Source organism: Mandrillus leucophaeus, unplaced genomic scaffold (genome assembly GCF_000951045.1).
Source record: "Mandrillus leucophaeus isolate KB7577 unplaced genomic scaffold, Mleu.le_1.0 Scaffold247, whole genome shotgun sequence".
In the NCBI taxonomy this organism is placed as follows: domain Eukaryota; kingdom Metazoa; phylum Chordata; class Mammalia; order Primates; family Cercopithecidae; genus Mandrillus; species Mandrillus leucophaeus.
Genome location: NW_012102554.1, coordinates 2,418,356 through 2,440,544, shown reverse-complemented (window position 1 = coordinate 2,440,544; position 22,189 = coordinate 2,418,356). Strand labels below are relative to the sequence as shown.

At 38.1% G+C, this 22,189-nt stretch overlaps 1 protein-coding gene across 5 annotated transcripts in view; it reads right to left on the bottom strand.

Annotated features, from left to right (window-relative positions):
- Positions 1 to 22,189, bottom strand: part of RNF111 (ring finger protein 111) — a 117,345-nt gene that overhangs the window by 62,161 nt on the left and 32,995 nt on the right. For all 5 annotated transcript variants that reach the window (XM_011983189.1, XM_011983186.1, XM_011983188.1 and 2 more), the window contains one exon: positions 4,499 to 5,397. In XM_011983189.1, coding sequence (XP_011838579.1) covers positions 4,499 to 5,378 — 880 coding nt within the window. In that variant the 5' untranslated portion in view covers positions 5,379 to 5,397. The remainder of the gene's footprint in view (positions 1 to 4,498; positions 5,398 to 22,189) is intronic.

Genomic DNA, 22,189 nt, shown 5'->3' with positions numbered 1-22,189 from the left:
CATCCCAGCTACTCGGGAGGCTGAGGCAGGAAAGTCACTTTAACCCAAGAGGTGGAGGTTATAGTGAGCCCAGATTATACCACTGCACTCCAGCCTGGGCCACAGAGTAAGACTGTCTCAAAAAAATAATCAGAACGAATTACCCAGTCTCGGGTATGTCTTTATTAGCAACATAAGAATGAACTAATACAGTAAATTGGTACTAACAGAGTGGACCACTGCTGTAAAGATATCTGAAAATGTGGAAGCAACTTTGGAACTGGGTAACTGGCAGAGTTTGGAAAAGTTTGGAGAGCTCCAAAGAAGATAGGAAGATATGGGAAAGTTCGGAACTTCCTAGAGACTTGTTGAACGGCTTTGACCAAAATGTTGATAGTGATACGGACAATAAAGTCCAGGCTGAGGTAGCCTCAGATGAAGACAAGGAACTTCTTGGGAACTGGAATTAACGGGTCACTCTTGCTATGCAAAGAGACTGGCAGCATTTTGCCTCTGCCTTAGAGGTCTGTGGAACCTTGAACTTGACAGAGATGATTTAGGGTATCTGGCAGAAGTAATTTCTAAGAGCAAAGCATTCCAGAGGAAGAAGAGCACAAAACTAAAATTTGCAGCCTGACAATGTGATAAAAAAGAAAAACCCATTTTCTGGGGGAGAAATTCAAGCCAGCTACAGAAATTTGCATAAGTTATGTGGAACTAAATGTTAACAGGTATAACTACTCAATGCCTGTACCATCATTGTATCTAGGAACTAACTTGCTTCTAATTTTACAGGCTCATAGGCAGAAGGGACTTGCCTTGTCTCAGATGAGACTTTGGACTGTGGACTTCTGAGTTAATACTGAAATGAGTTAAGACTTCAGGGGACTGTTGGGAAGGCATGATTGGTTTTGAAATGTGAGGACATGGGATTTGGGAGGGGCTGGGGCAGAATGATATGGTCTGGCTGTATCCCTACCCAAATCTCACCCTGACTTGTAATAATCCCCATGTGTCATGGACGAGGCCAGATGGACATAATTCAGGTAGGCAATTTTCCACATACCATGTTCTCATGGTAGTTAGTAAGTCTCACGAGATCTGATGGTTTTATAAATGGAAGTTCCCCTGCACAAGCTCTCTCTTGCCTGCTGCCATGTAAGACGTGACTTTGCTCCTCATTCACCTTCTGCCATAACCGTGAGGCCTCCCCAGCCATGTGGAACCCCTTTCTTTTATAAATTACCCAGTCTCAGGTATGTCTTTATTAGCAGTGTGAGAATGGATTAATAAATGCACATTGTAAGAAAAAGTTGTCCCAGAAGCTCCAGACTAACTAATACCCAATCATCCATACAAATCATATTAACATTTAGTAAATAAGTCAAATTAAAAGTTCAGACATTACAACTCTATCCAGAAAGCCTGAGTTCAAGTTCTAGTTCTACCATTTGAATTACCTAAGACTTTTTGCCAAATCACTTTATTTGAATCACTCAAAATATGACTAGGAAATAACCTATCTCCTAAGAATCTAAGGAAGTTAATTATTTGAAAGAGCTGAGATTTCTTGACAATAAAGTTAAGTCCCATTAATATTTCAGTTTAACTATTCTGAAAATAGTTTTCAAAAAATCATTCCAAACTGATTTTCCAAATGTTTCATCTGTAATATGAGTGTGACGATAATGGAATCCATCTCATATGAGTACTGGAAGGATTCAATGAGAATACACATAAAATAGAACATTACTAGCACAGAGTAAGCACTCACCCAGTGTTAGGTATTTTTACTACCAGCATGATATTAGCATCGAGGAATTTAATGCAAACTTCTTGGAGGGCATTCTGGTAACAATAGCTAACAACACTTTCAATGCATATACCCTCTGAAACACTTTTAGAAATTATTCCTTAAGATACACTTACATAGGTGTACAAAATGCAAGCTCAAGTTTGCTCAATGCAGCAAATATTCACTGACAAAAGCTGATTAAATACATTATGGAACAGCCATACAAAGGGAATACTACGCAAATGTCAAAAAGAATGAGATAACTATACATGGTGATATAAAAAGAGCCACATTATTTATCCTTGAATAGGCTTTCACATTTTCTAAGGGAGATAAGAAACTACTAATAGTGATTACTTCTGGGTAATAGTAAGACTGGAGGATATGAGGAACAGATAACCTTTTATCTTCTATTTTAAACTTACTAGATACTTTTAAAATTCCATATCATGTGAATATTATTAAATCATTATTTTTTAAAAAAATAGTTTACAGAAATCACTTGTCTAGAAACCAGAAAACATTGGGTGTTCTTGGTTTCAACATTTTGGATTTCTGTTTCTAATGTTTGAGGGTAATGTCTGAAAATAATGTAATTAAAATAATGTAATCCTTCCAAGAAAGGCAGTAAAAAAAAGAAAACTTGCTACAATAATTATTAAATAAGATTTTTAAATGCATTAAGTTTGGACTTCTCTTTAATACTTGGGACTATATGAACCCCTGGCACTGATAATGACATTCAATTACTATATTCTCATTCCCCTATAAACATCAGCTCCTTAGAACTTCTGCTCCACATCAACCATCCTGTCTCATTAACTTCAAGCACAAATTGAGCTCTGCTGTTCTCGCTCCCAAAATCAGTACGTGCACATTCTGACCACCTGAGAAAAAAGTGACAATTAAGCAAGACAACCCCTCATTTCCCTTATTTTCAGGAAACCTCTGGGAATGGTTATTCTACACTCTTCTCAGCTGGCTATACATGATCAAAATGAACTCTTCTCAAAAAAGTATTTGTGTAGGTTAAAACTGATCTGAACATGGCCAAGCCTAAGATTAAGAACAAGGTTACTGGTTTTAGGGTTCTGGCAAAAACAGAAAAATGAAAATGAAAAAGGAAAGAAATTCGTGGAAAAGGAAGGGACTCATAAATAAGAGGAGAAGAAGAAATGGCACATCCAAAAGTAGACTAGCAAGCCCTGACCTTAACAGGCAAGACATAAGGTAAAACTGAGAAAGCTTATGTTAGTATTAGAAACCATGACCTAGCTAACCCTTTAGAAAGCTCCCCTAAGCCCACTGCCCTATTCACTAATTTCACAAGAAATTAATCTTTTCCCTCAGTTCAGACAGCTCTTCAACGCTCACTTCAACAGCTCCCTTTAAATCACAACTGTAAAAGTGATGCATTATCTTAGGACGGTCTGTATATATGGAACATACATTTCAGGACTGTCTGCAAATAAACTTATTCTACTTACATATCACATTTACTGTGTGTGTGTGAGAGAGTGTCGGTGCGCATGAGCAAGGGCACATATGCGCAAGAGCACTGACAGGAAATAGTCCCTATCCAATTTTAATTGATGTATTGTATGCACTGTCAGGACTAAAAGTCTCTGGGTTCTAGTATTAGAATAAAAGTTACTACTCAAATACCTGAAATTATTTTCCAACTATAAAGAACATGATAACAGCAAACAACAAGAACACAGCACTTAAAGAAAAAATATTGAGAGGCCAAGGCAGGTGGATTGCCTGAGCTAAGGAGTTCAAGACCAGCCTGAGCAACTTGACAAAACCCATCTCTACAAAAAATACAAAAATAAGCCAGGTGTGGTGGTGTGTGCCTATAGTCCCAGCTACTTGAGAGGCTGAGGTGGGAGGACGGCTTGAGCCCAGGAGGTGAAGGTTGCAGTGAACCAAGATTGCATCACTGTACTCCAGCTTGAGCAACAAAGCCAGATGCTGACTCAAAAAAAAAGAAAAAATAATATTAACCAGTCTCTTTTAGTTACTAGAACTGTTCTTACTGTGGCTGAATCCATCATACAGGGAGCTGAAAAAGTATTAATAAAAGTCAAGCATATTAAAGAAACACAAGGAAAAAAAGTGTACCATAAATTAAGAACACATATAAAATATAATCTAATATGTATAAAATGTATCTAAATAAAGCCAGGTGCGGTGGCTCATGCTTCTAGTCCCATCATTTTGTGAGGCCAAGGCAGGCAGATAATTTGAGGTCAGGAGTCAAGACTAGCCTGGCCAACATGGTAAAACCCTGTCTCTACTAAAAATACAAAAATTAGCTGGGCATGGTGGTGGGTGCCTGTAATCCTGGCTACCTGGGAGGCTGAGACAAGAGAATTGCTTGAACCCGGGAGGCGGAGGTTGCAGTGAGCCGAGATTGCGCCACTGCACTCCAGCCTGAGGGACAGAGTGAGACTCTGTTTCAGAAAAAAAAAAAAAAAAAGGAATAAACGGCTATTCCCCCAAAAAACTCTGACTTATTTTTGTCACTAAAAATTTTTTTAATTTTTATCTTAGCACTGGAGTCATGGTTTAATACTGCAATTGGTAATTCATATGGCTTAAAAATAAAAGTTAATAGAGCCTGATAGTAATTTTAAATAAAATCAGTAAGACACAAACAAAAAATTAAGCACATATACAATGCAATCGGTTCCATGTTTTACTCAGCTTAAACATTTTTACCTGAGGGAACAGCTGAATTGTTTTGGTGGTTTTCACTGGCAGAAACAAACAAATCTTCTTCTCCTTCAGTAGATGAGCTAGAAGAGGATTCGCTGCTGAGGTCATTCTCACTGGAACTACTAGAACTAGGTAGCAAGGCATATTTTCTTCGCGCTAACACTTCTCGTTTCTTCCTCTGCATTAATATTCTCTCTTTTTGTTTCTGTGTCCTCTGTGAGGAATTATTTTTTACAAATCTCTTTCTGCATGGAAGTCTCCGTAATGAACTGCTATGTAAACAGGGTCTTTTCATTAACAATCCTGATACAGATTCTGTCTCAGTCCGAGGCCACTTATGAGACCGTGCACTATGGCTTCTACTTTTAGCACTCAAAATGGTCTGGGAATGTCTTACAGGGACTTCTTTATCCTCATCTGAAGTCACAGTATCAGAATCTCCAAAATGCAGACTAGATGAAGGAGAAGAAAGACAATCACTAAAAGAGGAATCATTATCTTCATCACTTGGTGCTCCTAGGTGTTGCCTCAGTCCTAATATTCCCTGGTTTTCTTTAACACAATTCTGCACATACGAAGGGCCAGCCTGCTGGCTTTTGCGTTTCTTCCTCACAACGACACTTTTTTCTTGTTCTTGCTGGTTACCATTCATGTCCTTCTCTTGTTTTTGAGAATCATCACAAAGGTGAGAGAATTCATTCCCCACTTTACTATTAATCATCTCAACTCCTGCAGGAAAACTTTTGGCTGCCCCAATGGGCTCTGGATGCAAAAGGATCCCTTTCAGACTCTCCTGTGTCTTTGGTGCATCAGAAGGAATCTCACTCTTCATATCCACTTTTAAGGTGTAGAGCTCGTTATATTCAGGAGTCCATTGAGACATGGGAAACTTTAAGGAAAGCCTAGAAGACAAAATTAGATATTTAAAAGAATTTTAATGTGTTTTATTATACTATTTAACTGAAGAGTTCTCAAATTCCACCAAGAAGATCCCTTATAAAGGCAGAACTGTCTTTTCCTCATCAGTGCACAAAATGTCTGTTATGAATTATTTTACTGTTCTTATAAAACATTTTTCTCTGGTCACTCTACTCATGCACCCAATTTTTAGAAATACAGTAAATATAGAGCATAAGCCTACTTAAAAACTTCTATTAATCAAAAACTGATCTTGTTGCATATCTTACTACCTTCAGCAACATAACATATTTGGTCAAATCAAACAATTACTTCAAAACCTATTTCAGCGAAATATAGACAAAAGGATTCGAATTCAAAAGACTAGTCAACATGTTTTACTCTTGGTATGACATTTTTAAGTGGTTATTAAATATTTCTGTACATCTAGATGGTTACATTAGATTGATACTATTAATAATGAGCTAATGAATATAAGCTTCTCTTTTCTATGTTTTTTTCCTTCATACCATTCTATTAATTCTCTAATGAGAATCTGAATTCTCCTGATAATAGGCACAACTACTGCATTTCAGTTTTAGATACAGAAAGATTACAGCCAAGACTTTGGGCTGCTGAAGATTATTCAGTTAAATAAACAGTACAGCAGAATATAAAATCAAACTTTGTACAGCTAATCTATCTAAATCATTCAACATCTTAAATTACGAGCTGCCAAAAGGAGATCTGAATTTAAAGCATTTACATCAATGCAATGTACATATGAAAATAACTTAAAATTAGTAAATATCATGACAAAATGAAACATATTCATCAGAAAGGCAGTTACTGTGACAAACGAAGAGCTTCACTGGTGTAAAATATGAGTAAACACTGTTAATATATTTTTAACAAGTTTTTATTAAGTATAGCATACACATATAGTCTAAGTTTATAGATCAATGAACACTAACAAAATGAACACCTCTATGTAACTGGCAAACAGATAGAGAAACAACATAACCAGCACCCTAGAAATCCTCTTGCCATTACTACAACCCATCGAGTTGTTAACCACTATTGTAACTTCTGACACCATAGATTTGTTTTGCCCATAAAATACATTTTTAAACCAGTTCCTAAAAAGCGAGTAAAACAGCTGTTTTGTAAGCAAGTATTTTCCCTCTCTACAAATGGGTTACAGAAATATATAATCTTACAGGTCTCCCATGTTACTGTAGTATACAACTTTATTATCAGAACAAATGACAATAATTAAGGCATAGAATGGCCTATTCCTACAAAAAGCTATCAAAACCACTATCTTCTTTTATTCTTATTTACAAGGACAGGCAGTGCTGTATCCAAGATCAGCCATCAAGCCCTATCTGTAGTTCAGCAGGATCAGTGATAAACCAGGAACACAAAGATGAGTGAACATGAGCATGGCAATGAGCAAATTACAGAAGGCAGCCAGTCAGACAAGGATCATTTTAATTAAAGGCAAGAAAACAGAAGTCACAATGATAAAACACAGGTACATGTGATCTAAGAGTTGAACGGGATCAAATAGGATGGCTATAATAAAGAAGACAGGTAATAACAAGTGTTAGAGAGGATGCAAAAAAAAAAAAAATTGGAACCCTCATACATTGCTGATGGAAATGTAAAATCGTACAAGCTACTTTGGGAAGCAGTCTAGCAGATCCTCAAAAATTAAATACAGGCTGGGCATGGTGGCTCATATCTGTAATCCCACCACTTGGCAGGCCAAGGCGGTGGATCACTGGAGGCCAGGAATTCAAGACCTGCCTGGCCAACATGGCAAAACCCCATTTCTACTAAAAATACAAAAATTAGCCAGGCTAGTTGCACATGACTATAATCCCACCTACTTGGGAGGCTGAGGCATGAGAACTGCTTGAACCTGGGAGGAAGAGGTTACAGTGAGCTGCGATTGCACTGCTGCAGTCCAGCTTGGGCAACAGAGCAAGACTCTGTCTCAAGGAAAAAAAAAAATTAAACACAGAATTGCTATATGACCTAGCATTTCCACTCCTAGGTATGTACCCAATAGAAATGAAAACATATACTCATAAAAAAACTTATAAACAGCAACATTAGTCATAACAGTCAAAAAGTGGGAACACAAATGCCAATCAACTGATGAATAAATAAATCCACATGAAAGATTACTCAGCAACAGAAAGAAATGAAGTATGGTAGTCCCTCACTATCACTATCCAGTTTAACTTTCCACAGCTTCAGTTACTCACAGTATGAGAGAGAGACCACATTCACGTAAGTTTTATTACAGTATACTGTTAGAATTGTGCTATGTTATTGTTGTTGTCTCTTATTCTGTCTAATTTATAAATTAAACTTCATCATAGGCATGTAGGTGTATGAAAAAAGAAACACTATATGGTTTCAGGCATCCACTGGGGGTCTCAGAATGGTTTCCCCTTGGATGAGGGCAGGGACTACCACACTGATTCAAGCTACACACGGATGAACAATATGCTAAGTAAAAGAAACCAGTCAAAAAGATAACATAATGTAAGATTCCCTTTATATGGAATGTCTGGAATAGGCAAATCTACAGAGATAGAACGTGGGTACCTAGGGCTGGGGATGATAGGAAGATTCGACTATAATGGCCAAAAAGTATGGAGTTTCTGGCCAGGCACGCTGGCTCACACCTGTAATTCCTATACTTTGAGAGGCCGAGGTGGGTAGATCACCTGAGGTCAGGTGTTCGAGACTAGCCTGGCCAATATGGTGAAACCTTGTCCCTACTAAAAATACAAAAAATTAGCCAGGTGTGGTAGTGTGCACTTGTAATCCCAGCTACTCAGGAGGCTAAGACAGGAGAATTGCTTGAACCAGGGAGGCAGAGGTTGCAGTGAGCCAATATCGCCCCAGTGCACTCCAGCCTGGGCAACAAGAGTGAAACTTCGTCTCAAAATAAATAAATAAATGAATAAATAAAATAAAAGGTGGGCCGGGCGCAATGGCTCACGCCTGTAATCCCAGCACTTTGGGAGACTGAGGTGGATCACCTGAGGTCAGGAGTTTGAGACCAGCCTGACCAACATGGTGAAACCCTGTCTCTACTAAAAATACAAAAATCAGCCAGGCATGGTGGCAGACACCTGTAATCCCAGCTACTCAGGAGGCTGAGGCAGGAGAATCACTTGAACCCAGGAGACAGAGGTTGCAGAGAGCCGAGATTGCGCCACTGCACTCCAGCCTGGGCGACAGAGCAAGACTCTGTCTCCCGGAGGAAAATAAAAAAAGGTATAGAATTTCTTTTCTTTTCAGTGAACTGAAAATGTTCTACAATTGATTGTGGTGCCAGCTATGCAACTCTGTGAATATACTAAAAACCCAATGAAATTATATCCCAATAAAACTCCTGCCAGAAAGTCAAGAGGTTAAAAAAAAAAAAGTGAAAAAGTCAAGAGGAAAAGTATCAAGATTTCTGGGCATCTGATAACTATATAAACTCCATCAGCAACAGAAGTCTCATGATGTATCTTGGAAACAGCTGGGGTTCTTCCAGAAATCCATGTCAGAGTTACGTTCTGGTGGATTTCAGAGGAGGAGATCTTGGAGTCTTTACTGGCTGAAGATTTAAAAATGAGACTCCTCATCCATAATTACTAAGTTCTCATGTTGATAATGGAGATCATGAGAGGCAATGAAAATTTGCCAAAAACCAGACAAATTCTGAGAACATGGAGCCATGTACATTAGTTTACAAAGAAGCAATTCATAGCACAATTAACTGAACCCAATTTCTTTTCCATCATTTCATGTCCCAAAGCCAAAACAATGCAATCAACTCTTTATGGTTAAATCTGCTCTGATTTTTGGTCAATTTAGTCTGTCCAATGAGAAAACAGTAGAGGGGAGCAAGAAGGGGTGGTTTGGTGTATGCTGTGGTGTGTGTTTGTACACCAGTAACTGTTCTCTGAGTTACCATGTCATGCAGTCATTAAACGCAAAATTAGCATCCCATATAACTAAGAGGTTCCCACCCAGGGAGTAATTCACACTATTTTTTTTTTTCTAAAATCCATCGCTGTATTGTATCATGTTCTAAACGCTTTTTTCTAAAATCCATCGTTGTATTGTATCAGTCTGTATTTTGAACCGAGAAGAGGAAAGTTCAAAAAGAGACACAAGTATTGCACTTAACTTAAAAAGTGGCAAATATAACAACAGATAATATTCTCAATGATTCGCTATTTGATAAAATTGTATTCTAGTCTTTTATTTTTGTAAAAATTATTGGCTGATCTAATTTACAAAGGAGGCAAATGTGTACAAGATATATCTCCTTGGTGACATTATAAATGGCTTGTTGTTATACATTGCTTCAATAGTGAAACCATAATACTGGTCTCTCTTTGTGTACACCGATCCAATCATTTTATTGCTATATCATGATGACTTCATGCTAATTACTCCTGATACTAGTGTAGAATACACCACTATTGGTAAACCTTGCACTAAGAAAATATAATAGCTAAAAAAAATACTTTCAAAACTAAAATTTAGAGTTGGGATTCACATTTTATGTGATCAAGTTTATGTGAGCAAAAGGAGGACAAACCCATTAAGACTACCCATACACCTCTGAAGAACTCTACTTCTAAACTGTGATACACTATTATTGGTATGATGCTTCACTACCAATTATAAATATGAATACTTGCTTCAACTGTAAATAAAAATGTAATTATTGCTTACATGACTCTAAAGAAACAAGATTTTTAAAAGAAATTTTAAAAGCCGGCCAGGCACAGTGGCTCACATCTATAATCCCATCACTTTGGGAGGCCGAGGCAGGCAGATTACCTGAGGTTGGGAGTTCGAGACCAGCCTGACCAACATGGAAAAAATCCGTCTCTATCAAAAATGCAAAGTTAGCCAGGCGTGTTGGCACATGCCTGTAATCCCAGCTACTCAGGAGGCTGAGACAGAAGAACTGCTTGAACCTGCAAGGTAGAGGTTGCAGTGAGCCAAGATCATGCCATTGTACTCCTGCCTGGGTAACAAGGCGAAATTCCATCTCAAAAGAAAGAAGAAAAAAAAAAGCCATAGATGACTTGGCATTTTTCTACAACAGTTTTAGAGATTATCAGAAAATCAACTAGAAATATGTCTACCATTTAACTATCTTTTTCATATAATTAAGTGAAAAAAATAATACTTGTACTACAGGGATATCACTTGGGATGTGTATTAAATTTTTAATTATCTTATTTATTTTTCTATATGCCAGCGTAAGTGTATTAAACCAAATGCCTGACAGAATATTCTCTTCTGCTACCTATAACTACTACTACTCATATCTAGAAAATACAGACAATAATGTTTTGTTACATATCCTAAATAGTCAAAATTTCATTAGCAAGAAACGTATTTTCCCTCAAAAGTATCACTCTGGACCCTTAAGTGCATTAACTCATACTAAAATTTCTCAAGAGATTTCTGCTAGGAGTACACAACCTAACAATGTACTCAATTATGAAAAGAAGAGTGCAACCCTGATAAACTTACTACCTTTCCTAGTAGAAAGGAGAAAGTTATACTCAGGATAACTGCTATGAAACTGTAAGATAAACTTGATTTCTGGCTGAGTGTAGGGCCTCATGCCTGTCATCCCAGCACTTTGGGAGGCCAAGGAGGGTGGATCATAATAGCATTATTTGCAAAAACCAAAAGGTGGAAGCATTCCAAGTGTCCACTGAAGTGATGAAAAGATAAACAAATGTGATATACATGTACAATGAAATAGTATTCAGCCTTAAAAAGGAAACCCTGACGCATTACAACATGGATGAATCTTGAAGACATTATGCTAAGTGAAATAAGAAGACACAATAAGACAAATATTGTATGATTCCACTTATATGAATTACCCAGAGTAATCAAATTCATAGACAGAAAATAAAATGGTAGTTGTGAGGGCCTGAGGGAGGGGGAGAAAATGAGTTAGTGTTTAGTGGTTACAGAGTTTCAGTCAGGGAAGATAAAAAGTTGTGAAAATGGATGGAGATGTTGCACAACAATGTCAATGTACTTAATGCCAAATTATAAACTTAAAAATGATAATTTTATCTTATGTACATTTTACCACCAAAATAATTCAAAAGACATATTGTTACAAAACACTATCCTGGAAAGGCTAGTAAAGTCACTCAAGAGAATGGACATAAACATTTAAAGAAGAATATTTAATCCTATGTTGGCATCTGCTTCTCAGAGAATCTGGACTAAAACACACTTCATTTAAAAAATCACCCTCTCTTCCTCATCACTCAAACTCATATTCTGTCTTTCATAAAGTACTTGCTACTAACTGAAAAGATCTTGTTAGCCTATTTATTACACAAAGCGTCTCAAAAGAATGTAAGTTCCAAGGAAGTGGAAATCTCATCTAGGCAATCTTCAGCAATGAAAACAGTTGACTGGCACATAGTAGGCACTCAATTAGTAATTTTAAAATTGCATTAATCTGTAAAAGAATGGGTAAAAGGAAGGAAGGAAACACAACTGCTGTATTTCTAGCTTAGGTAATTAAGAATATAGTGACACCAATAGCTGAGATAGAAAAGAAAATACGCAGAATGAGAATAGTAGTAACAAAATTAGGAAAACAACACCTAAGAGTTCTTTAACATTTACTATTGTCCAATTTCCTTTTTCAGGTATTCTGGAGCCACAAGATTGTTACCATGTAACTGAGGATGATCAGGTCCTTAAAACAGAGAAACTGACCATAGAAAAGAACAGTAAGGGCCGGGCGCGGTGGCTCAAGCCTGTAATCCCAGCACTTTGGGAGGCCAAGACGGGCGGATCACGAGGTCAGCAGATCGAGACCATCCTGGCTAACACGGTGAAACTCCGTCTCTACTAAAAAATACAAAAAACTAGCCAGGCGAGGTGGCGGGCGCCTGTAGTCCCAGCTACTCCCAGCTACTCGGGAGGCTGAGGCAGGAGACTGGCGTAAACCCGGGAGGCGGAGGTTGCAGTGAGCTGAGATCCGGCCACTGCATTCTAGCCTGGGCGACAGAGCGAGACTCCGTCTCAAAAAATAAAAATAAAAAAAAGAAAGAAAAGAACAGTAAGGAGCCAAAAGATTCTTTTCCTGTATATTATTGGTAAACTGATCTACATGCTACTTCTTAGGGATAGGAAATATTAAATAGGAAAGTGGTTGCATCTTCCAGAAAGTCTATTAAGATCACTCTTCATGTCCTTTAGGGTCTCAAGGCTCAAAGTTATAAAGTTCAAGGCTCAAAGTTCAAACTAGAAAACTGGCAGGATTCAGCTCACAGACATGGTTTGTTTGGCATATATAATTCGGGGCAAAAATAACTGATAGTTAATAGTGAAACACAGCCGGGGGCGGTGGCTCAAGCCTGTAATCCCAGCACTTTAGGAGGCCGAGATGGGCGGATCACGAGGTCAGGAGATCAAGACCATCCTGGCTAACACGGTGAAACCCCGTCTCTATTAAAAAAAAAAACAAAAAAAAAAAAACAAAAAAACTACCCGGGCGAGGTGGCGGGCGCCTGTAGTTCCAGCTACTCAGGAGGCTGAGGCAGGAGAATGGCGTGAACCCGGGAGGCGGAGCTTGCAGTGAGCCGAGATCGCGCCACTGCACTCCAGGCTGGGCGACAGAACGAGACTCCATCTCCAGGCTGGGCGACAGAGCGAGACTCCATCTCGAAAAAAAAAATAGTGAAACACTAGGCATTCTCATTAAAATCTGGAAGAAAAAAAGGTCTTCACTGTTACAAAACATTGTTCTGGAAAGGCTAGTAAAGTCATTTAAATAAGAGAATGGGCATAAATATTTAAAAGAAGGTAATTTTTTTCATTACTGGCAGATGACACTGACAAATGAGCTCAACAGTAGAAAACCACTGGCAACAGTAAGACAGGCCAATTACTTATATATTTACTAAAAATAAGTAACACCCCAAAAATCAATGACTTGACTTTACACAAACAGTAGCTAGTTAGAAAATACCACAAAATAACAAAAAAAAACTACTACTTACAATAGTAATGAGAAGATTTAATATCTGGTATGAAATTAACAAGAGACACATAGGACCTACACGAAAACAATTATAACAATGGCACTTATGCAAAAATTTATGGGAAATTCAATTTGATGCCAAAATAATAGCAAATTCTTTCAATTATAAAACAGGGTAAACTAACATGCTATTTCCTCACTTTTTTCTTTTTTTTTTTTTTTTGAGACTGAGTCTCGCTCTGTCGCCCAGGCTGGAGTGCAATGGCACAATCTCGGCTCAGTGCAACTTCCGCCTCCCGGGTTCAACCGATTCTCCTGCCTCAGCCTCCCAAGTAGCTAGGATTACAGGCATGTACCACCATGCACAGCTAATTTTTTATATTTTTAGTAGAGACAGGGTTTCACCATGTTGGCCAGGCTGGTCTCGAACTCCTGACCTCAGGTGATCCTCCTGCCTCAGCCTCCCAAAGTGCTGGGATTATAGGCGTGAGCCACCATGCCCAGCCAATTTCCTCACTTTCAAAGATTCTCTGTCATCAAGGGAATCCACCAGAACACAGTAGATCTGTTCATACTTTTACATTAAGCAGCTCAGAATTTCTCCTTTTCTCAGATCCAAAGTAAAACCTAGATACCCTCTAGGTAGACAGCAGGAAGAACAGGCAATCTCCTTACTGGATGTGTCCATGCTGATATAATGAGAAGCTTCCTATTATTTGCCAATGTCACTTTGGTCAGTCTTTTGGCTGCATTTAAAAGACACTGGAAGAATGATTTATATGGAGTGTGAAGAGATTAAACAACTTAAATCCAAAGACGTTCACTATACTCCTTAACTTAAACAGATATCCACAGAAACAATGACTTGCTAAAAGAGGACTGCACAAGGGATATCCATTTGAGGAGATTAAGGGACATCCTCCATTCCATGGTGGTCTGGATATTACTGCTCATGCTATAAAAAGGAATGAAAATACAGTTAAATGTAGAACAGAACCGTCAGATTCTGCAAGTCAAAGTTATCTTTTGGGAGGTCTGTCTAGGATAACTATCTCCTCTGACAGGTAAAGAGGAACTGAGAAGCAAAGATGGAACCATGCTTACATTTAGACAGACTTTCACATGATTTTAATATCTCAGCTAAGGCTTGCTCTGAATGAAGTTAAAATTCTCTGTCACCTCTAAGTATAAAGACCTCAAAACACAGGGTAGAGAACTAGCTAACAGACAAAACCACTAACAGGAAAATTTCAAGGTTAATTAGTCTTATAAAATATTTTTATTTTATGCTTGCAATCCCAGCACTTTGGGAGACCAAGGCAGGGGAATCACTTGAGGTCAGGAGTGCGAGACCAGTCTGGCCAACATGGTGAACCCCATCTCAACTAAAAATACAAAAATTAGCCATGCATGGTGGCACGCGCCTGTACTTCCAGCTACTCAGGAGGCTGAGGCAGCAGGATCGCTGGAACCTGGGAGACAAGGTTGCAGTGAGGTGAGATCACGTCACTGTACTTCAGCCTGGGTGACAGAGAGAAATTCTGACTCAAAAGAAAAAAAAAAATCGTAAGAAGCTAGAGAAAATGAAGGCATAGCAATAACCAAAAAGCTACAGTAAATCTAAGAAACATGTGAAAACATTACGGAAAATGAAATATTCAATGGATACTGAGTGATAAACAGTGATGTAGATTTTCGATCTAGGGATCAGTGAGTTACAGTCTTGATTGACTCTGCCACTACGTAATCTTGGCCAAACTACTCTCTAAAACTGTTTCTAGTCTATCAAATTGGAATAATAATAGTGCTCACCTCATAAAATTCCATAACTGTTAAATGAGAGTACCTAACAAAGCACATGGCATAGTGGCTGTTATTAATTACTTTCCTAAAGGAGCAGTTACATACATAAGGCATAACATTTAAGACCTTCTCTTATACCTAAAAATAAATGAAATCTTTGAGATCCAGAAGGGCATAAGCCAGGCGTGGTAGTTCACGCCTATAATCCCAACACCTTGGGAGGTGGAGGCAGGTGAATCACTTGAGGTCAGGAGTTCAAGATCAGCCTGGTCAACATAACAAAACCCTGTCTGTAACAAAAATACAAAAATTAGCCAGGCATGGTGGCACCCACCTGTAATCCCAGCTACTGGGGAGGCTGAGGCAGAAGAATCACTTGAACCTAGGAGGCGGAATTTGCAGTGAGTCGAGATCACATCACTGCACTCCAGCCTGGGCAACAGAGTAAGACTTCATCTCAAACAAACAAAAAAAGGCAGGGCATAAAATCTAGGATCTAACCTATGAGGACACAGAGGCATAAGAATGATACAATGGACTTTGGGGGAAAGGGTGGAAAGTGAGGTGAGGGATAAAAGACTACACATTAGGTACAGTATACATGACTCAGGTGATGGGTGCACCAAAATCTCAGAAATCATCACTAAAGAAATTATTCATGTAACCAAACACCACCTGTTCCCCAAAACCTACTGAAATTTTAAAAATAAAAATTAAAACAACAAAAAAGAAGGGCATAAAAAACTGTTCCCACAAAAGTTTGAAGTATAGAAACAAAGGACCAAATTTCTTTAGCATAAAACCTATCAAAGCCAAGAATTCTACAAACTTTCCTCTACTATGGTGGACTGGAGTTTGGTAGCTGGATGTTTCAGCCCCCTAAACTCTAATACCAGACATTCTGCTTTTGGAAACAGGTAAGTCAAACCTCTCTCAATTAATAGGTTTCAATTTCTCAATGAACTTAATGATTTTCTCATCTGTCTTGTTAAAGTATGCTGAAATCCTTAAATATTAGTCATCAAAGAGAAATATAACATCAACTTACAACTCCTGTCAATACAAACTGGGTGAAGTTCAATATGTTATAGAGTATACTGCTCTAGCTATGACTCTGTTATTATCACGGTCAATAGCAAAATGAAGGGTGTATCTAACCTCACAAGCCTGAACAGTATCTGGGAGTCAGTTCTTTTTCGGTAGGGTGGCAGCACTACAAGTCATAGGGGCATACTGCACAAGTGTCTAATATTTCTGGTAAGGAAGCCTGGATCCTGAAATGTATACTGAAACATAAAACATGAGACATAAAGATACTGCCAATTAATTACTATATAATACAATATATAATGCATATTTACTATATATAATGCATATTCTATCTAGTATATATTTCACTATATATAATGCATAGTATATATTGTATTATATTTATGTATAGTATATACATATGTATACTGTATATTTATATATAGAATTATCTTACAAAATATATAGTATATTTGCATATTATATCTAACAAATTTTATATATCTAACATGTAAAATATTTTATGTATGAATACATTATTTATATTTTATGTAACACAAAATATACAATTATATGATATATAAAATAAAATCTAAGAGAACTAAACTCAAAAATCCATTAAACTCATTTCAGTGCAGTAGCTGTATTTTCCTATCAATAAATACTTTCATGTTCTTTGTGGTTTTTTTGAGACGGAGTCTCACTCTGTCACCCAGACTGAAGTGCCGTGACATGATCTCGACTTACTGCAACCTCCGTCTCCCAGGTTCAAGCAATTCTCCTGCCTCAGCCTCCCAAGCAGTTGGGACTACAGGTACACACCACCACACCGGGCTAATTTTTGTATTTTTAGTAAAGACAGGGTTTCAACACGTTGGCCAGACTGGTCTTGAACTCCTGACCTCAGGTGATCAACTCACCTCAGCCTCCCAAAGTGCTGGGATTACAGGCATAAGCCACCACATCCGGCTTAAATACTTTTAAATATCCAGTAATAACATGTTTAAAAGTGCAGTGGAAAAAAGATCACTTTCCCCAAAGCAACAAAAATAGTTATATAGTTATTCCAAGGTATTAAGCCTGACAAGAACTGTGTATAAACCTATACGAAAAACACTACAAAACTGTAAAACAGAATGTAACAGACAATCTTAGTAAAGAGCGAGAGACCTCATTTCCGGATGAGCAACGACTCCAAATTGGCTCCATCACAAAATAGAAGAAAGCCAATTTTTTGTCAAACTATAAAACATAAACACTACCATCAGACATATCAGGACTTCAAAAACACTGTATTTTTTCAAATGACCTGAATACATACACCTAAGGATCCATTCAAATTAATATTGTTTGCATTTTGTTCCTCATTATTTTGTTCAGTGGAACTCTAAAATAATTAAAACTTAACTGAAGAAAAAAAATAAATGGATCCCACCTATAATCCCAGCACTTTGCAAGACCGAGGCAGGTGAATCACTTGAGCCCAGTGATTCAAAACCACCCAGGGCAACATAATGAAACCTCACCTATACAAAAAAAAAAAAATAAAAAAATTAGCCGGGTTGGTGACACGTGCCTGAAGTCTCACCTACTCGGGTGGCTGAGGTGGGAGGATCACTTGAGCCTGGGAGGCAGAGGCTGCAGTGAGCTGAGATCTTACCACTGCACTCCAACCTAGGCGACGGAGCATGGCGCTGTCTCAAAAAAAAAAAAAAAAAAGAAACAAATGTACAGTTATATGCACAAGTGAGAGGGCAGAAACAAAAGGGAAAAGCTGAACTCAAACTTTTTTCATCCTTTTCTTCTTTAAAAGAAAAAAGTATTCCACAAAATTAACTGCTAAGCAGCCTTTTAAAATCAGGCAGGATTTGTACAAACTGTTATGGAAAGTATGGATCATTTTCTTTAAACAGACTACAAGTCTACTATTATAGCATTCTTCTTTGTGAAACAACTTACATTAATATATGCATTTTAAAAATACGGAAAAATACACACTTAACAGTTCAGGAGTGAAACAATAGGGTAGAAATTTATAGCACTGGGCTAAGGTCTTTTACCCTTTATAAGTTTCTGTATACATAGTTTGTTTTTTCTAAAAAGTAACCATTTACCAATTTTGAAATTAAAGATTTTTTAAGGAAATAAATTATGAGAATACATTTAAATTTTTCACTACATTAGAACACAACTTTGTGGACAACAGATTTCTACACAAACAAATCAAATATATGCAAGCACAATTTTTACAGGAATCTTGACTAGGCATAAAATTTCTTAATGACTAGAAATGACCACCAATCCTGGACACCTTAATGACAGAATACGGCAGAAACTCGGAAATGGTAGTGACTGTTAGCAGACTTGAATGGAATTGTCAAATGTGAGAACTGATTTTTAGTTACTGATATTAGTCTACAGTTCTAGGCATGTTGTTTTTGAACCCATGTTTACAAATAAATTTTAATGCTTGAAAATGCTAATATATCAAATCATTCCACAAAATCTTTCTTCATTAAAAGTGTAATAATTATTGCTGCATTAATGGAAAGTAGTCTATAAGAGCTCAACAAATAAGCTGGGCAGGTGGGTCACACCTATAATCGCAGTGCTTTGGGAGACCGAGGCAAGTGGATCACCTGAGGACAGGAGTTCAAGACCAGCCTGGCCAACATGATGAAACTCCATCTCTACTAAAAATACAAAAAATTAGCTGGGCGTGGTGGCGGACACCTGTAACCCCAGCTACTTGGGAGGCTGAAGCAGGAGAATCGCTTGAACCCAGGAGGTGAGGTTGCAGAGAGCCAAGATTGTGCCACTGCACTCCAGCCTGATCAACAAGAGCGAAACCCCATCTCAAAAAAAAGAAAAAAAAAAAAAGTTCAACAAATAATGTGACAAACCTGGAAGACAAACATCCAGGACCTTTTGTTCTTGATAATTCAAGTAATAAATCTGTCAACTTTCAAAGCTTCAAACTTACAAACTACTCTTAGAGATTTCTGTTATTTCAACTTCCATTTTCCAAAACTGAACTTTAAGTGGCTTCCAGATTTCCTTGGAGATTGGAACTGAAGAATTCTCTCTTTTAAAGTGATAGAAGCCAAACTTAAAGACAATTGATGTTTTTATAAATATATGGAAAAGATATCTGCTTCAACATGTCTTCAAAATTTAACAATCTGTAACAGGTAAACGTAGAATTAAACCATATTCCCAAATAAGCTCTTAAATCTTTATAGCACCACATTCTACATTCTTAACTATTAATTTTTTTGTCAATACTATTAAATGGCTTGGTCGTTCCCTTATGAATAAGCATTGTCACATATGCTGAATGATGCATTTACCATCTCTAGAAGATCAAACTTAAAAATACAAAAATAAAAATTATTGTGGCCTATACAGCAGTGGTTTCCAGTCTTTTTGGTACCAGGGACCGGTTTCGTGGAAGACAATTTTTCCACGGACCCAGGGTGGGGATGGGTGGGGGTGGTTTGAGACGATTCGAGTACATTTATTGTGCACTTTATTTCTGTTATTACCATTGCAATATATAATATTATACAATTCACCATAATATAGAATCAGTGAGCTTGTTCTCCTGCAACTAGATGGTTCCAACTGGCGACGATGAGAGAGTGACAGATCATCAGGCATTAGAATCTCATAAGGAGCATGCAACCCAGATCCCTCACATATGCAGTTCACAACAGGGTTCATGCTTCTATAAGAATGCGGTGGCTGATCTGACAGGAGGCAGAACTCAAGTGGTAATGTGAGTGATGGGGAGTGGCTGTAAATATAGATGAAGCTTCACTACTCATCCACCACTCACCTACTGCTACATGGCCTAGTTCCTAATAGGCCACAGATGGGTACCAGTCGGTGGCCCAGGGGTTGGGGAACCCTGCTATACCGAACTCTTTGGAGAAAACAATGTCACTGAAGCAGCAAGCACATCCTTGTGACAGGCGGGAAATACTGTTTTAAACAGGTAGGGTAGAACAAAATTATGGTGGGCCCAGCAAGATGAAAAATGTTGACTGATATGGTATACGCTCAATTACTCAATAATCACAGAATAACTACTTTATATGCTGGATCTGTGGGCAGAGAGAGAAAATACAGGGTCCTATCCTCCAAGAAGCTCACAATTTAGTATGACAGAATTATAGAACAAACATATTTAGACCAAGGTGGGCAGATCACGAAGTCAAGAGATCGAGACCATCCTGGCCAACATGGTAAAACCCTGTCTCTACTAAAAATACAAAAATCAGCTGGGCGTAGTGGTGCGTGCTTGTACTCCCAGATACTCGAGAGGCTGAGGCAGGAGATTGCTTGAACCCCGGAGGTGGAGGTTGCAGTGAGCCGAAATCACGCCACTGCACTTCAGACTGGCAAAAAAGCGAAATTCCATCTCAAAAAATTTATATATGTGTGTGTGTGTGTGTGTGTGTGTGTGTGTGTATGTATATATATAAAAAGAACAAAATTGGCCAGGAGCAGTGGCTCACACCTGTAATCCTAGCACTTTGGGAGGCAAAGGTGAGCAGATTGCTTGAGCTAGGAGGTCAAAACATGGCGAAATCCCATCTCTACTAAAAACACAAAAGTTATCCAGGCATGGTGGTATGTGGTATGTATGCACCTGGAGTCCCAGCTACTCAGGAGGAGGCTGAGGCGGAAGGATCACTTGAGCCCAGGGACAGATGTTGCAGTGGGCCAAGATCATGCCACTGCACTCCAGCCTGGGCATGAGAACCTGTCTCGCATAAATAAATAAATAAATAAATAAATAGCCAGAATACATTATAAACATGCTATAAATAAAAGCACTCTGTAGGAACAAAAGGAGGCGGCAATTAAGGACTCTGATAATGGCTTCATAAATAAAGTGGCATCCAAGTCAAACCATGAAGGATGCACAGGATGACAGTGGGCGAAGAATATTCATTTCAAACAATGCTGAGACATGGCAAGAAATGGCAACATCTAAATACTCTAATGCTTGGGACTGTGGGTTCTTTTGTTCTTTTTTTTTTTTCTTTTTTTTTAGTAGAGAGAACAAGCTGGGGTCAAATTATCAGAGTGAGTACAGGTTTCTGTTTAACCTAGTTTGAGGGAGACTTACCTGAGGAGCTGAAGGGAATAGACTAGAGGGAAAGTCTGAAAGACTACAGAGGAAGCTCTTGCAGTGATGGGGACAAAGAGTAGTTTCAGCAGTTTTACCACAATAACATGCCAATTGTTACTAACAATATTATCTCCATTTTTATTAAAATATATAAAATATTTCAATACTATTGTAAAACTATATATGAATTCATAAGCATGATAAAATAAAAATTTAGAAACATACAAAACACAAAACATGACAATATCTCTAATATGCTAGTATGCAAAGAAAGCCTTCAAAATGGTAAGGAAAACATAGGTGACATCTATCTTATCCATAATATTTTTATTCTTTATTTCCCTTTTGAGAAAATTATAAAGAAAAATAACAGAATAAAAAAATTCAACTTTGGTCCTAGTAAGTACTGATCTAAAACTAAGGCTAAATAAAAAAGGTCAAACTACAGAATTTTAAAAAAACAAGAAATTGGGTGGTGAGGCACAGGGGTCAGGCTCACACGTATTATCCCAGCACTTTGGGAGGCCAAGACAGGCAGATGGCCTGAGGCCAGGATGAGACCAGCCTGGGCAACATGGTGAAACTCTGTCTCTACAAAAAATACAAAAATTAGGGGAGAGTGGTAGCACACAAATGTTGTCCCAGCTATTCAGGAGGCTGACGTAGGAGAATCGCTTGAGCCCAGGAGGTCAGGGCTGCAGTGAGCCATGATGGCACCACTGCACTCCAGGTGGTCCATAGAGGAAGACCCTGTCTCCAAAAA